Source organism: Anthonomus grandis, chromosome 8, assembly GCF_022605725.1.
Source record: "Anthonomus grandis grandis chromosome 8, icAntGran1.3, whole genome shotgun sequence".
NCBI classification, from domain to species: domain Eukaryota; kingdom Metazoa; phylum Arthropoda; class Insecta; order Coleoptera; family Curculionidae; genus Anthonomus; species Anthonomus grandis.
In genome coordinates this window covers 20052449-20069037 of record NC_065553.1, presented here as the reverse complement: position 1 = coordinate 20069037, position 16589 = coordinate 20052449, and the positions used below count along the sequence as shown (strand labels likewise).

Genomic DNA, 16589 nt, shown 5'->3' with positions numbered 1-16589 from the left:
AAACTGTAAAATATGTATTGGATTAACATATTAATACATTTCTTTAAATGTGGGTAATCAATACCCACTCCTAAGCTGAAAATGAATGGTTCATGCAGTAAAAAAATATGCAAAACCCCCCCATAAGAATCATTTATACAAAAAGTACCTCTTAATATTTTAACAATTTTTGCACTTAAAGTAGAAAATTAAATCCTGAGCCCACTGTCGTCTACTTATGCTTGATCGCACAAGTATCTACTCCGCATCTTCGGCCTGCTCTTGGTCCCTGTCTTTTGATTTTTTCTTTTTCTTCTTTTTCTCTTTTTTAATCTCCACCTCGGCGTTGCTGTCTTCAGCTGGTTGACTGGCGCTGGTTTCTTCAGAAACCTCTTGCGACTCTTGCTTATGCTTCTTTTTCTTGTGTTTTTCCTTCACCGGGGTCACTACCTCGGTCTCTTGTTGAAGTTCTTGAGATGTATCGGCAGAAACGCTATGTTTACGCTGAAAAATTACATTAAAAAATAAATGAATATTTGCTGCAAATTAGTCTAAAAAAGCCACTCACTTTTTTAGTTTCTTCCGCGCTACTCTCGGATGTCTGGCTTTCAGTGACCTCTTTTTTCACTTCCTGTTTACTGGAATTTAAAATTGGGGTCTTAGCCAATTTTTTTTTAACGATTTTCGTAGTTTTTTTTTGTAATGAGGTTAGCGATGAAAAATATGAACTTACCCAGCAAGATCCACATAGCTATTTAGCCACTCCTTTGGAGTGCTCTCATTCGGTCTTCCATACTTGTCTAGCTGCCCTTTGGCAATAAGAACTTTCTTCTGACTCGCTCTAGCCCCCAAGCCCCATTTTCTGGGATATGTGTCTCTTTCCATGATGACCCTTTTGATTTTGGCAACTATACCGTGATCACAACAAGCTAAAAGCACCAAACACAATCAAATATTGCATTAGGGTTTATTCAAAATAAACTAACCGATAGTAGCGGTAGTCATCAGAGCTATGGCTAAAGCTACAGCCTCTCCCTTTGTGGTGACAATGACAATTTCTTCGTTTAGCTCTATGTTATCATCGTACCTTAGAATACCAGGTAACAAGATTTTGGCGCCATAACATACAGCATTTACCTGAAAGAGGAACAATCAGTTTTGTATTAATTTTCCATGCCCAATAAAAAAAGAACTTTCAACATTGAATGATTAATGATTATTTTACTCTCGACACGTTTTTCGCTGATGTTAGCATCTTCGGGAGAAGATCTAAACTCGTTTTTCTAATCGTCTCCCGTATCGAGAGTAAAATAAAGAGTTTTGCAGTATGGCACGTAAAGGTTTCTCATACAGGAAATTCTCGTTAAAAGACTAGTAAAGAGAATCGTAAATCTTTAAAACCGTAATTAATAAAGAAATTAATAAGTTGTATCATAAATTAAATCTAAATCAGTTGTTGGTAAGCTTTAAGTAATGTAACTATTTTTTTTGTCCTAAGTAGAAAAAAAACATGACATTTTGGTTGGTAAATAAAAGTTTATTGCTAGACCATATTCAACCACTTTCGTTCGTTAGAACTTGTGGTTAGTGTTAGTTAATTTTTTTATTAGGTATATTGTATTGCATATATGTCAATAACCGTTTATTCATCATAGCAAATATAATAATAATAATAAATGTATTTATTCTTGTAAACATATATGTTTGACAAAAAAAGGCGAAGTTTAGCTTTACATAGCTACTCTACTTAACCATTAACTAAGTCTAACATAGAGAAACATGATATCAAAAGTGAAAGATTAAAATTAAATTAAATCTAACATGCAACAACACTTATAAAATAAAATATTATTAAGCAGATAAATAATATTTTTAGTTAAACGTGACCGATATTCGTGAGTCACATATGTAAAACAACCAATTATGAGAAATACAACACACATAGCAGGTAGTAACTATTCACTAGATAGAAGAAAGGATTTAATCGATTTCTTGAACTTCAATAGGCTCATATTCTTAAAGTTGTCATTTAGCGAGTTATAGGAAGACGGAGCGATGTATGAGAAACTATTCTTAAAAAATGCGTGACGAGAACGAGGTATACTAAATCTATGACTGTATGCAACGTTGTGGGCATTATAGCGATATTCAAGTTTATCATAGAGATATTGGGGTGATGTGGAAAGAATTAGTCGGTATATAAAAATTGAATGGGCATATATATGCAATTTATCAACTTTAAGCCATTCTAGCTCAACCAGTTTTTCAGAAACATGATCATACTTTCTTATTCCGCAAACAAATCTACAACAAGTATTTTTAATTTTCTGCAATCTATTTTTAGTAAGTAAATCAAAAGAGGCATAATATACTAAATAGCAGTAATCAATGATGGGAAAGACAAGACTTTCGCAGAGCTTTTTTCTTAACTTATGATTAATTATGTGAATATTACTATATAGTGGTCTTAAAATGGCATATCATCTTTTAGTAACAAAAGAGACATGTTCGCGGAAATTTAGGTTATTATCAACCATAAGCCCAAGATTTCTAGCACTGCTTATATGGAAGCTTTTCAGAATTTATGTTTAGATTAGTAATACTCTCTATCATTTCTCGGTGCTTTGGATAACAAAAAGTTAAAGCTAAGCATTTTTTTGCATTAAGCACAAGGTTATTTCTCTTTGAATATTGATATATTTGTTTAAGATCTTTATTTATTCTATAAAAAGCCTGGGCAATTGATGAAAGGTTGAATGAATATCGCATTTGGGTATCATCAGCAAAACAATACATACTGCGGTATATAATCGAACCAAAAATGTCTGAAGTGTATACCAAAAATAATAGCGGTCCAAGTATGGATCCTTGTGGCACTCCAGAAGTAATGCGCACCAAATCCGACACCATATCCCCAATCAAGACTCTCTGATACCGGTCACTCAAATAACTTATAAAAAACTTAATGCAAGTCGGATCAAGGCCATAGTATTCGAGCTTGGCACAAAGCAAATTATGATCCAGAGTGTCGAAAGCCTTCGAAAAATCCAAAAGAATTAAGACTGTAGCTTTGTTTACATCGCGAGACCTATAAATATCGTCTATTATATTTAATAATACGGACGTTGTACTATGTCCTTTTCGAAAGCCAGACTGCAGAGGACTTATAATATTTTTGGAGGCATATTCATAAAGCTGAATGTATACTACCCTTTCTAGTATTTTGGAAATTGTAGGAAGTATTATTTATTGAATATGTAAGTGCTATTGTTATTATTTATCTATTTCGTTATATGAGAGCTGTAAAATTATTGGGGAGTAATCTAAATTTAACTGTGAATTTAAGGCAAGGGTATTATTTTCTTTAAAGCGATGTGTGAATTTCCATAAGTCCTAATTATTTAGGTAGTCTCTTTTTTTGCAATTACAATATATCAAATGTTTAGTAAATTTTGTTCTTAAAAGGGTGCTGTTTTAGTTAAGAATACTTTTAACTTTACTATTATATTATTTAAGCACTACTTAGAATCGGAGATTGTAAAAAATAACATATTCTCAGGTAATAAAAATGGATACATAAACTTTAAGTAAAAATCAAGTTAGGTTACAGAATTCTATTTATCCAAATCACAATTTAAATAAAACTTTAGACACTAAACCTTTCAGATCTTTAACTTATTATGGAAACATGGAACAAATTAACAAATATTTTAGTCATTTAAATCTGTAAATTCCTTAAGTACCTAACTGTCAATAATAAGGATCCCATACAGCAAATGGAAAGAAGTGATATTGGTAGAACTTACAAGGTATTTTAAAATTATATATTATATAAAATAAAGAAAAATTTAAGAGGTCTTAATGAACCTAATAATAATTCATCACAATTTACTAAACATTTGATAGATTGCAATCCCTAGACAAATTTTAAAACTGTCCACATATACAGATATTGATCTGAAATATTGCAGAGGGTTGTTGGGTGGGGTCAGAAATAAAACAGAAACCTGTTTACCTAAATGTCGACGTTTCGACTTATATTAAGTCATCCTCAGGACACTAAGTCTAGGTTTCTTAAGTTATAAATAAAACACATTTATAATAGGAGGGTAGAATTATTTTTAACATGGGTTAAATTGTAGGTGTCATTGTGGGCAAACTAGAATCAACACACCCAACAACCCTCCGCAATATTGAAGATATTGGGTCACAAACACGAAACTGAAAATTAATCTCAAATTTTTTAGCGCCTTTAATAGACTTGTCCAGTTTTCTTGCACAGTTTTTTTTTGCTTTTTATATCCTGAAAATAATGGTGTTTCCCAGAGATAGCTTTCAAATTCTCGATCAGATTATTTCTAATAGTGTCGTGGCAAATTTGAACTTAAATCCTTTCATAGTAAGGGTTATGCATGTGGTCAGCTGGGGACACTTAGTTATACTTAAAATGAAATCGTTATTAATTCAAAATTTAAATACAAACTATTTTTATAATAATTGTCAATATCAGTCATTAAAAAATTATTATTAAATAAATTATTATCAAATAAAATATATTTATTTTAATTTGTATCATTAATATACAGGGTGTTTACAATTAAATGCACTATTTAGAAATGATCGTTTAATCGTCCTAATCCAGTGGCGTGTTACTTTTTTAGTCACATTAACATTATTAATTAGTCATATCTCCGCCACTGGACAACGTAGAAACATGACATTTGATGATTTCAATATCTTTGATAGTTCGGATATTAAAAAATAAAAACTTTTTTTTTGGGAAACTTTGAAGCCCTGTATCTCAGAAACAAAAAGTTTGACGATCAATATTTATATGAGAAACCTACCTTAAAATTAATTTTTCTAAATACTGTTAAAGTCCTGCTACAAAAAAGTGAAACACCCTAAGCAGCTTAATATAATCAATTTAATTTTACTTGCTTTATTGAATCAATTTAGGAAACCCTGGGGATGGCCTAATATGGGCCGAAACGTTTGGTAATAAAAAAATTTGTATTTCAAAATATTTAAAATGCTATGCCATTTTCTTTATGCTAAAAAAAAATACCTAAATAATTTAGAACTTATGTAAATTTACACATAAAATTATAAGCCTACCATAAATTCACAGTGATACTTCTTTAATTTTTACTTATTTTAGCTCTTATATAATTAAATAAATAATTATATAATAATTAAATAATACGTCATCTAAATATTAACAATAGCACTTACATATTTACAATACAATTTAGCTAATAAACAAATAGAATTCTGCATTGTCTGGTTATTTTTGATTTGTTGGTTGTCACCAAATGAAATTAAAGAACTCGAAAAATGTATGCTTCGTTAACAATTAATTTATTGGATTAAAAATGATACAACATTAAAGTCTGAGGTTTCTTCGCACATACTAGGGAAAGCAACAAGTTAAAATTGCTTTTCACTAAATTTGAGTTTTTGATTAAGTTTTAAAGTACGAAAAATCTATTTTTAGACAGATAAAAGTAAAAGCAAACGCGTCTGTAATAAAAGCGAGCCCACTACGTGCTCGAAATTTAATTTAGTTATATACTGGAAAGTTTGGGCTATTAAAAAAAAAAAATAGCAAAAATACACTAAACATGGTGGCATCCACCACCAAAAAAATGGCTTATGTAGTACAGATGAATTTTTAAATTTAATATTGTTTAATGTGTTTTTATCAAAGTAATATGTCCATATCCAGTACTTTGTTTCTAGTTAGTATAGTAAACAACATTGTTTATTTATTTCTTATGCCGTTATTGCCGTATGTGAACATCTTGAAAATTGTTATGATATCAATAAAGAATTTTAATTAATAATTTGCGACACTAGAGGCATTTTAACTATTTTTTGTGCAGCTTGATTTTTTTTTAAAAAGTCGTTCTTCAATGTCAAAAATACATAAATTTTCATACTATGTCCATTGGCCGCAATAGTGCACGACGTTTCGACTTTCATTAGAAGACAAAACCTAATATTAGAATTTTATTATAATAAGAAAATGAGGACAAACTAAATCTTTAAATAATTTCGAGTAGGTATTCAAAAACTTCTTAAAATGTAAAATATATAACTTAACTGAAGCACAAATTTGAATAAGCCTTTATAGTTGAATAAGTCTCATAATTTAAAAATGAACTAAACTTACTGAACTGTCCTTCATAATGATCCTCTTATGGTTAACCAAAAGCCCTTCCAATGGTTTTATCACCCTCCTAAGGAACGTTTCATCCTTGTGATTCTCATAAAGCCACTGTGCATCTAATACATCGTGTAACGTTGAAGTGTCATCCATTTCTCCCTGAATGCCGGATCGCACTCTTCTGAGTTCCAACATTTGACCTCCAACACCTAACACCAGTCCCAAATGAACACACATGGTACGAATATATGAACCTGCTTCACATTTAACCCAAAATACTCCTAAAATTTGAAAATGAAAAGAACGATAGTTAAATAAAGCGAGATTAAAAGAAAGTTTACTGGACTCACCTAAATTTCTGCTTTCGTCATAATCACACAACAAGCTATCATACACAGTACGCACTCTGAGCTGTCTTTTTACTGCAGAAATTAATGGAGGTCTCTGAAATAGAGCTCCCTTCAACTTTTCGAGGCCCTGTTTTATTTTTTTGATGCCACCTTCTATTGGGGCATGTAGCTTAAATACTGTCACATACTCTTTACCTTCAAAGAAAAGAGAAAAATTATTTGAAATGTTTACTGTTCAGTGTATTAAGTTTTGATTATTTCAAAACCAATCAACGAATTTACAAGGTTAGTTCTTAAGACCAACTTCATTGCATTTAGTATTAAGTAGCCTAATGATAGTAAGGGTTCATAAGTCTTTCTCCCGAAGTTTTTAAAATAGGCAGGGTCTTATACAGGGTCCGGCAAAATGATCTCCCACATTTTGCGCCGCCACTGAGCCCGAATCACTAAAGAGGGAGCCAGCTTAGCGTAGTCGGTTGGCTGCGCGTGCCTTGCCATTTTTGTTGTCGCCATGAACTGGACAGGCGAGCATCGTATCTTCGTTATCGAAACATTTTTCAAAAGTAACGAGTCTGTGATTACGACACAAAGAAATTTTCGTACCCACTTCGCGCTTGGTAGACATGATCCAGTTCCAGATCGCTAAATAATACTGTTGTGGGTTTCAAATTTTACAGGTTCAGCCTTAAAAAAAAAATTAACTGGTAGACCCAGAAATGTTCGGACACCTGAAAACATTGCAGCTGTAAGAGAAGCAGTTGAACAATCTCCTAGACGTTCAGCTGTTAAACATGCCTCTGCTTTGCGTTTGTCAGATCGTTCTGTGAGAAGAATTTTGCACACCGATCTGAAGTTCCACTCATACAAAATGATGATCGTGCAAGAACTTAGTGAACGGGACTGGGAAAATCGCCGAGAATGTTCCAATTATATTCTTCAAAACGTCCCACAAAACGCGCTTTTAATAACGAGTGACGAGGCTCATTTCCATTTGTCTGGCTGTGTGAACAAGCAGAATTTTCGCTACTGGGCACCAGAAAATCCGCGGTAGGTCCATGAAAGGCCACTTCACAGCCAACGTGTTACCGTTTGGTGTGCTGTTGGTTCTTCTGGTGTTTGGAGTCCCTATTTTTTTGAAGAAGGAGGGGTAACGGTTACCGTAACTGCTGATCGATATGTCGACATGCTACGTAATTTTTTGGAACCAAAACTTAGGGAACTTGATCATCCGGATGAGTGGTTTCAACAGGATGGGGCTACAGCTCATACAGCAAGAAGGATAATGCACCTGTTAAGGGAAATGTTTCCAGGACGCGTAATCTCGTTACGTGGAGACGTTGGGTGGCCTGCGCGTTCACCCGATCTTGCCCCATGCGACTTTTTCCTTTGGGGCTACCTGACAGAAAAGGTTATTCAACATCATCCCCGAACCATTGACGAATTGAAAGCAGCAATACACCAAGAAATTACAGGAATATTGCCTCAAATTACTGCTCGAGTAATGGAAACTTTCAGAAAGCAGCTTCGAATGTGTGTCGAAAGAAATGGTCGCCACTTGGACTCACAATTAGAAGCAGTAGGTATACTAGTGACTACAGATGCTTATTTTTCATTGGTAGAATCTCACACTATGAGATTTGCTTTTGGGAGCACGCATCCGCAAATTTATTTAACTCTGCAAAAGCATGCCCTAACACATTTATGTCTTCGTAAGGTATCATGAGTCTTGCAAACCTCACTTTATTATCCAGAAAATGTTGTCTCTTCCATCTTTATTTATACTGGAAACTGTTTGCAGACCATTTTTAATTAGTACTTTGGGATTAATGTAACCCAGAAATTATATTAATTTACTTTATGTTTGTAATATTTTCGTCTATCAATCAATTTATTCATGTATGTAAATTTAATATATTAACATGTTTTATTTTTTTACTGACATTTGTTTCATAACCTACTTACTGTCATTTAATTCTCATAGAAACTACTATTACTTTGTTAAGATAAAATTCGATGCTCTTAAAATGATATTTAATGTCAATAAATCTTTATTAACCAATAGCTATTAAAATTGCCTGGAAAAATTTGAGAAAAGAATATATTGGGTTTTTTTTGGGATACTTTAGGTTTTAATGGAAAATGACTGACAAAATACCTGAAGAGTTTCAGGATTTGAAGTTTAAAAAGTGTACAAGGATTTAGTACGGAGAATCTCCAGAAAATTAAAATGGCTTTAAACCACAAGAGTTTATTAAAACTTTTCAGAAGAAATAGAAATTTGGCTTCAATTGCCTGGAAGATGTTACTTTTTTTTATATAATCTACCAGAAGGAAGAGAATATCTAAACTAATGATTCGAAATAAAATTTAAAAAAAAAATACATTTTTGAAAAGAGTTAGTTGTTGCTTAATTATAAAGCAAAAAGCACCTACTTCTGGAAAACAATAGAAAGTTGTTAGACCAATTTTAATGAATGAGTCAGTTGTTTGGTCCCCATCTTACAATTGTTGCATTAAACAACTTGACAAAGTGTATATCACATGGACAAATATAACTATCAGTGGCTAAGGGATAATATTGCTATATACTGTCCTCAAGGAATTCCTTCTTGAAATATTAGACAATCTGAAACGTTTTTAATACTGTTTTGGTCTCTGATACTTTTTATTAAGCTTGGATGTAACTTATATTTTTATAACTTTATGTAAACGGATTATGTTGAAAAATAAATCAATATTTGTTCCATTTACTATTACATTATATTATCAAAAAACCCTAAAAATAAAGCAAATTCATGATTTTTGGTTTTTCCAAACACCAAACTATTTAATTAAAAGTGGCAAAAAGTGCAAATGTCAAATAGGAAAAAACACACTTACCTGCTGCCTGCTGTGATTTAACCAATCTAGTGGCTCTCTCTATACAAACAATAAGACAACCTAAAAATTAACCAAAAAACAATTACACATGTAATTTATAATTCAACCATTTTTTTCCTTACCGGTAGTCTTAGGATCAAGTGTACCAGAATGTCCAGTTTTTTCAACTTTTAAAATTCTCTTTATCCAAGCGACCACTTCATGTGAACTCGGGTTGCTTGGTTTGTCCAAATTAATAAATCCTGACTTAATATATTCAGATAGCTCACGTCTAAGGGGACTGGCCCCCGACGGTATTGGGGTGTAGTGGTTTGTTCTTACATTGAGGCGATCAAAGTGCTATTAACAAAAAAAATATACTTTTTTAAATGGAAAAGTGAAATTAAAGTAATATAGTAAAAAAAATTGATTAATTTATTTATATGGTGTAGATCAGTTCTGCATTCTTAAGATACCTAACCCAGCAGATGTTCAGAATTTGTGACCTAAGCCTTTTACCTTTAATTTCAAAAGTGTTGGAAAAAGTAGTTTACATACAATTAAGCAAATATTTAGCTAAAGCTAATGTCTTGCTTGTTTAGCAATCTAGTTTTAGGTCATAGGTTTTTTTTAAAGGTCATGTTACTACAAATGCCCTTTCAAATATTACTGACCATAAAGTCTGAAATACACTCATATGCTAAGGTTGTAAATTTTTTTTGACTTCAATAGCTAAAGAATCTATAAATTCAAAACTTGGCAAGTTATAAAATTTTCCATGGACCACAACAACCAGATTTACCTGCAATAAATTGTATATATAGTAGATCATTGTGTATTCTTTCATGATTATGGCAATTATTCATGATTATAAGGTCTTCTAGAAAGAAAGAAGAAAGAAAGAAATTGTGCTATATTACGTAAGAATAATCTTGTGTACAAGCATCCTACAAGCTAAACAAACAAAACAAAAATTCAATTTCAAAAATTGACAAAACAATGAAAAAAATTAAACACAAGAAGACAAAACTTTTTGAACATACTTGAATTAAAGATAACTAAATAAAAACATCAATTACTACTAAACCTATCATTAAAAAAGTCATCCAGGTTATAATATGCCTTAGCCAATAAAAGCGTCTTTAATTCTCTTTTAAATTTCTTAACATCCGATATATGTCTAACACATAGAGGAACATGATTGTAAATTTTTTTACTTATGTAAATTAATGAGTTTTTGGTAAGGGAAGACGTAGGAATAGATAGGGGAACATCATTTACACGACGAGTCAAATGGCCAGTGTCAGAGGGTAGTTTGGGAATTTTGTGAATAAGAGCAGCTGTTTCTAAGATAAAGAGTGAAAAAAGAGTTAGGATTTTTTCAGAAATGAAGAGGGGTTTGCAAGAATCTCTTAACTTAGCAGAACACAGGTATCTAACTGCTTTTTTTTGAATAACAAAGACAATGTTAAGTAGCCCTTTATTGGTTAAACCCCAAAAAGGCAAGCCATACGGAATATGAGATTCAATAAGTGAAAAGTACACTGAACGTGCAACCACCCCTCCCAGCTTTTGTTTTACCATTCTTACTGCAAAACATCCAGAAGATAATTTCCCAGCTAAATGTAAAATATGATCTTCAAACCGAAGGCGACCATCAATGGTAATTCCTAGGTACTTGCAGCACTCTTTATTCTTCAAGAGGGAATTTTCGTCAAACATCAGACCCTGAACATCGCACTTAAACCCCATAATAGACGTCTTTCTTACATTAAACACGAGCCTGTTGGAAGCACACCACCCTGATAAAATCTGAAGGTCTTCAAGGATACAAGTCTTAATATAATCAGAATTTTTATGGCTCCATAGTATGGTGGTATCATCAGCAAACTGAACCACCTTGCCCTGCAGTTTCAATGAACTCAAGTCATCCACATACAGTAAAAATAACAGTGGTCCCAATACTGAACCCTGGGGAATGCCGCATTTTAGGGATCTAGAAGCAGACAAACGCCCAGACACTGTAACCTTCTGAGTACGATTTCATAGATAGGACTGTAACCCATGGTTTTCGTTTTTTAGTTTTAAGCCTCATTTTAGAAAAGCACTGATTGATCTTATCACACAGAACTTGAAAAAATAAAGTAAGTGGGTCAGAAGCTGTTTCAAGTGCATTCCAATTTACCGAAGCTGTAGCAGCAGAAAAAGCATTGAAATTTCTCCTGCTGATGTTGTCACTATTGTCATACTAAGGATTGTAGGCAAAATAAAGTTTGTGCAGGGTGTGTGCAAATTGTGTTATATCAAAAGTATGGTCTTGCTTTGTCGACTTAATTTGATGTCAGTAATATCACTTGGGACTGAAATAAGTGTGATTTTTACAAGAGAATGGAGGACATTCAATGATGTAACTACATTAAATACCAACTAGTTTTTTAAATAGTAATTAATTGTCAAGGTTTTCTAAATAAATAAGACAACAACCAAATCTCAAGCTCACAACTCCAGAATATACTACACACAAAAGAAAATTAATTGAAGAGTTAATATAGAAAGAGATTTGATGGTTATAAGGTCATAATCATTAAATTAATTTTGTTTTAAATGTACCTATAGTGCTATTAAACAGGTCAATACCATTATTGCTGTGTAATATAATTAAAACATTGGTGATGAGGTTCATCAATTTTCTAGTTACATAGTATAAATAAAAAAACTAGCTGCTTAGAACAATGGCTTGGCACAATGCCTCAGAGATAAAAAAAAATGAAATCTTTAAACAAGTAACATTTGGTCAGACACCACAGGGTGCATTCTATCAGTTCTAAAGCATAGAAATTCCAAAAATCTGCACTGCACATATTTGAGTCTGTCTATATGGACATTATAGTCAGTGAACCACACCACTGCTGCATAAAGTAAGTTAGACTTAATAAGACTATTATATAAGGTACTAAGACTGTCAAACATTTTCAATTTTTTGTTTACCTGATTATGAAACTAAGAGTTTTCATGAAAGACTTAACAACTTCAATAATATCTTTGTAAAATGTGAGTTTGAAGTCAATTATGACCCCTAGATCCCTGAGACAACATGTTCTAGAGTTGCACTCTTTAATTTAATTATTTATTGAATTTAATACACTTAACAGATCCATCATAGAATAAATCCCATTACTAAGTATAAATATCTGTCAATATAGATTTAAATCAAAAGGAAAGCAGTATTCTTAAATTACACTAATATATTTTGAGTATGATCATATAACCTACAAATACTATGATGATGTTGTTAGCCATACCAGGCATTTAAAACTAAAACCAAATTTCTGGTGTTAACTAGGGATACCTATTAAATGGTAATTTGTATAAAATGCAATGACTTAATTTTAGTGGCATTAAATGTCAATTTGACATCAAAGATTAGAAAATAAAAGCATGTTTTGTCAGTGTAATTTTTATTTAAAATTCATTAAGCACCTTCGGTCTGTTAGAGCATCTTCAGAGTTGCTTCATCAAAGAGTGCACAGAAGTACACGCCACATAAAAAGGAACACAAAATACATGGACTGATGTATAAATGTTTAAAAGAGAGGAAGTGGCATATTTAAAAACTTTATACTTTGCTTTCATAAAACCATGCTAATGGATTGAAATGCTGAAAAGAGGATTAATAAGAGGACTTCAAATACTTTTGCTGGTATCAATAATACTGCAATGGGATGATAGTTATTAACTATTTATCCACCTTTTTTCTTTAATGGAGGACACACTTTAGTCTTCTTTCACTTGTCAGGAAATGTATTGGTTTTTAGACTTGATTAAATAAATAATGTAATGGATTTAATAAAATTTTGTCTAAAGCTAGCTAACATAATATTCAGCATTATTATTTTATTTACATGCTTCTTTGCAGTAGAACACCATCATCACAATAGTTACTATGATGTGAAATTTTTAAGTCATCTGCAAATAAAACACTCAGACATAAAAGTACTGTGATATATATTCAAAAATGCCAATTATATTGTAACTCTGTAGTGACACTTTTTATTAAAGCATTAATCTGGGTCTAGCTATGTTTGTTCCAACTAAAGTGTACAGAAGCTCCAATTTTCCTTCTTACTTTACCTCTGAATTGAGGACAAAAATAATATTGAAAAAGCAAGCACACCAACAATATAGAATAAGCGGCTACCAGAGGAATTTTCAATTATTTGCTGCAATGCGGTCTGAATGTAAGATTTTGGCCAGACGAGATTATAACAACTATTTAATCAACCCTGAAAGCAATATTACTGATAACTCTAAAAAGTTCTGGTCATTTGTTAACCAGCAAAGAAAATCTCACAATCTACCTACCTGTATGTTTTATAATAACAAAAGTGCAGATAATAGTAAAGATATAGCTGATTTATTTGCTGATTTTTTTTCTAATGTTTATTGCAACAGTAATGTAAGAACCCCCAATTTTAGTGTAGAGAATAGGCTTGATTTTTCTATTTGTGATACTGGCTTGTCTGAGGTATTTGATAAACTGTCTAAATTACCTAATAAACTTTCCTGTGGACCTGATAAGATACCTGAGTACATGTTAAGCAGACTTAAATATAGTATATCACTTCCTTTGTTTTTGTTGTTTAATAGATCTATATCAGAGGGTGAGCTTCCAAATATATGGAAATTAAGCTATATAATCCCTGTGTATAAGTCTGGTGAGAGGGATCGCATTGAGAACTATAGAAGCATCTCAAGGCAGTCTGCTGTTCCCAAGATTTTGGATGATATTATATGTGATCAGCTTAGGTGGGTGTGCAAGGGGGTGTTTGATGAGAGGCAGCATGGGTTCATTAGTGGTAGATCTACCTCCACTAATCTTATTTTATATGAGGTTGCCTTGCTGGAGGCCTTTGAGAATAATTATCAAGTGGATTCAATTTATACTGACTTCTCGAAGGCCTTTGACAGGGTCAATCATGAGTTATTACTAGCAAAACTTAGTTCCCTTGGCTTTAGTGAAAGATCCCTAAGGTGGTTTAGAAGCATGCTGCTGGGTCGTGAGCAGCTTGTTAGGATTGGAGATTCTGAATCTGGAAGTATCTTGGTGACTTCTGGAGTTCCTCGAGGGGGACACTGTTCCCCATTGCTTTTTAATTTATTTCTGACTGACCTTGTAACATGTTTAACTGACTGTGATTACTTAGCATATGCAGATGATTTGAAACTTTTCCGGGTTATTCCAGGGGGACTCTGATATCTTACAATACAATCTTATTTCTTTTGTAAAGTGGGCTAATACGAATGATTTCTCTAAAAATATAAATTAGTGCTACTCATTGGATTCTCTAGACTTAAAAATAAAATGAATAATATATACACTATTGATGACATGCAGGATAACCTACTTGACATGGAGGCAATATTGGGACTTCAATCGTTGGAATCTAGAAGGATTCAAAGTGACCTCAGCTTTATGTATAAGGTTATTCATGGGGTTATTGATTGTCCTGCTCTCATCAACAGCTTTAATTTAAAGGTCCCTACACGCACCCTAAGGAGACATGAACTGTTTGCTTTACCAATCTGTCACTCCAATTATTCTTTACATTCTCCAATCTGTCGTAGTCTTGCCTATTTAAACCCTCACCCTGAACTTGATCCATTTGCAAGCTCACTCTCTGGATTTATTGGTCAACTGGGTCAAATATTTTAATTTATTGTTTTCTTATTGTGTTTATTTCTTGTGTAGGATATGTTTTGAAGACTGTCTAATTATGTTCGTGAAAGTACTTTTATTATGTAATTATACATCTTTTACTTTATTTAATATTGTAACCAAATCTTTTGTAAAATGGGGTTTCCCGTATATTGATTGAATAAATGAATATAATATATAAAAAAGATGAATGGAACAAGATTGAGGAGCACTATTCCAAATAAGAAAATGGTTTGCAATCCATACAGCCTTAAACGGTTACAGGTTTTGAGACTTTCAAATTGCAGTTTGTCTTTGTGTATCACTTATTTAAGACTTCTATAAATTTATTCGAAAAAATGATTTTCAGAAATGTAATACATAACAGACACAATGGGTTTAATACACACACAATGCTGCACCATACCACAGCCATGTTTTAACTTTTCTTTACCTTTCAAGCTGTCAAAATATAGGAAGCTGTTTTTGGATAAACCAATTGTCATTTAAGCCTTATTGAACTTGATATTTAATTCTCGATTTGTTTTCTCTTAAATATGTAATTTATCTTTTTCTAAGATACCTTTGTTCATTTTTTTTTATATGGTGATATTAGGTAGGTAGCCCTAATTTTCCTTCTCTTTATTTGGTTTATTTTCTTTTTTTGAATTTGTCTATTTTTCAGTTTTATTTATAATCTAGAAAGTTTCAGAGTTAAAGAATAGCTCAAAGCTGATCTTCACCTTTCTGGGGCAAATCATGTCATTTACTGAATTAAGATGATTTATTATTAATCCTATTATTACTATATTACCTTAAGAAGCAAAGGCCATTGAGACGTGTCTAGTTTTGGTGTGATTTCTGAACTTTCAAGCTGGAAATGAGACTCTCTTTGGATCTCTGCTAGTTTGTCCCCTTTAGATTTCTTCTTCTTTTTCTCCTTGGTCACTATAAATTATCAAATCGTTATCACACATCTTTTTCCATTAAATATATTAAAAAAAAAAACTTACATGAATTATCCATGTTTTAAGTAAAAATAAAATAAAAATAACGTTTACACGTGCAACTGAACGCGTGATGGATGGTACGCGCCGCCGTAAATTTGAGGTTAGTCTGGAAAAAAACAAACACGTGAACCACGCGCCTTGATTAACCTGGTCGAAACCGGCGAGATATGAAATATTCGAAAATGCCTAATTACAATCGCCCAGCTTAACCGTTCAGGATATTAAACAGCTGAGCGCTTATTAACTGGTTAAAACTGGAAAAGGCCTAAAAACGCCTTAAGCTTCATTCTGATTAAGGCGAATTTCGCGGATTTTTTACAAACTGTGTCAAATCCAGATTTAAAAATATTCGCGGCGAGAAATTTTAACTTTTCTGTGATGTTGATGTTTATTATGGGAAATATCATAATCTAGAATTATCATTTGTTGACGTTTTGTGATGTGTTACAACAGTTACTGTTCGCCGTTATTAATTTAGTGAGGAATGCTCATCTTTACTACAATTATTATTTACGAAGATATTAATA

General features: G+C 32.4%; 1 protein-coding gene across 1 annotated transcript; it reads right to left on the bottom strand.

The window, feature by feature from the left end:
• Window position 1: 1 nt before the first annotated feature.
• Window positions 2–16227, bottom strand: LOC126739228 (H/ACA ribonucleoprotein complex subunit 4). The gene is made up of 10 exons (XM_050444805.1): window positions 16066–16227; window positions 15867–16000; window positions 9501–9717; window positions 9379–9438; window positions 6499–6693; window positions 6155–6429; window positions 966–1116; window positions 713–908; window positions 548–617; window positions 2–483 (listed from the first exon to the last, which is right to left on the bottom strand). Exons 1-10 carry the CDS (start codon window positions 16076–16078, stop codon window positions 238–240), a joined length of 1557 nt encoding a protein of 518 aa, XP_050300762.1. The 5' UTR covers window positions 16079–16227; the 3' UTR covers window positions 2–237.
• Between the last annotated feature and the right edge of the window lie 362 nt (window positions 16228–16589).

Excerpts from the sequence above, each read along its gene's own strand:
- LOC126739228 (XM_050444805.1), bottom strand. Across the intron at positions 9,439-9,500 it reads ACTTGATCCTAAGACTACCG|GTTGTCTTATTGTTTGTATA; the intron begins GTAAGGAAAAAA and ends GTTAATTTTTAG. Across the intron at positions 6,694-9,378 it reads TAAATCACAGCAGGCAGCAG|GTAAAGAGTATGTGACAGTA; the intron begins GTAAGTGTGTTT and ends TTTTCTTTGAAG.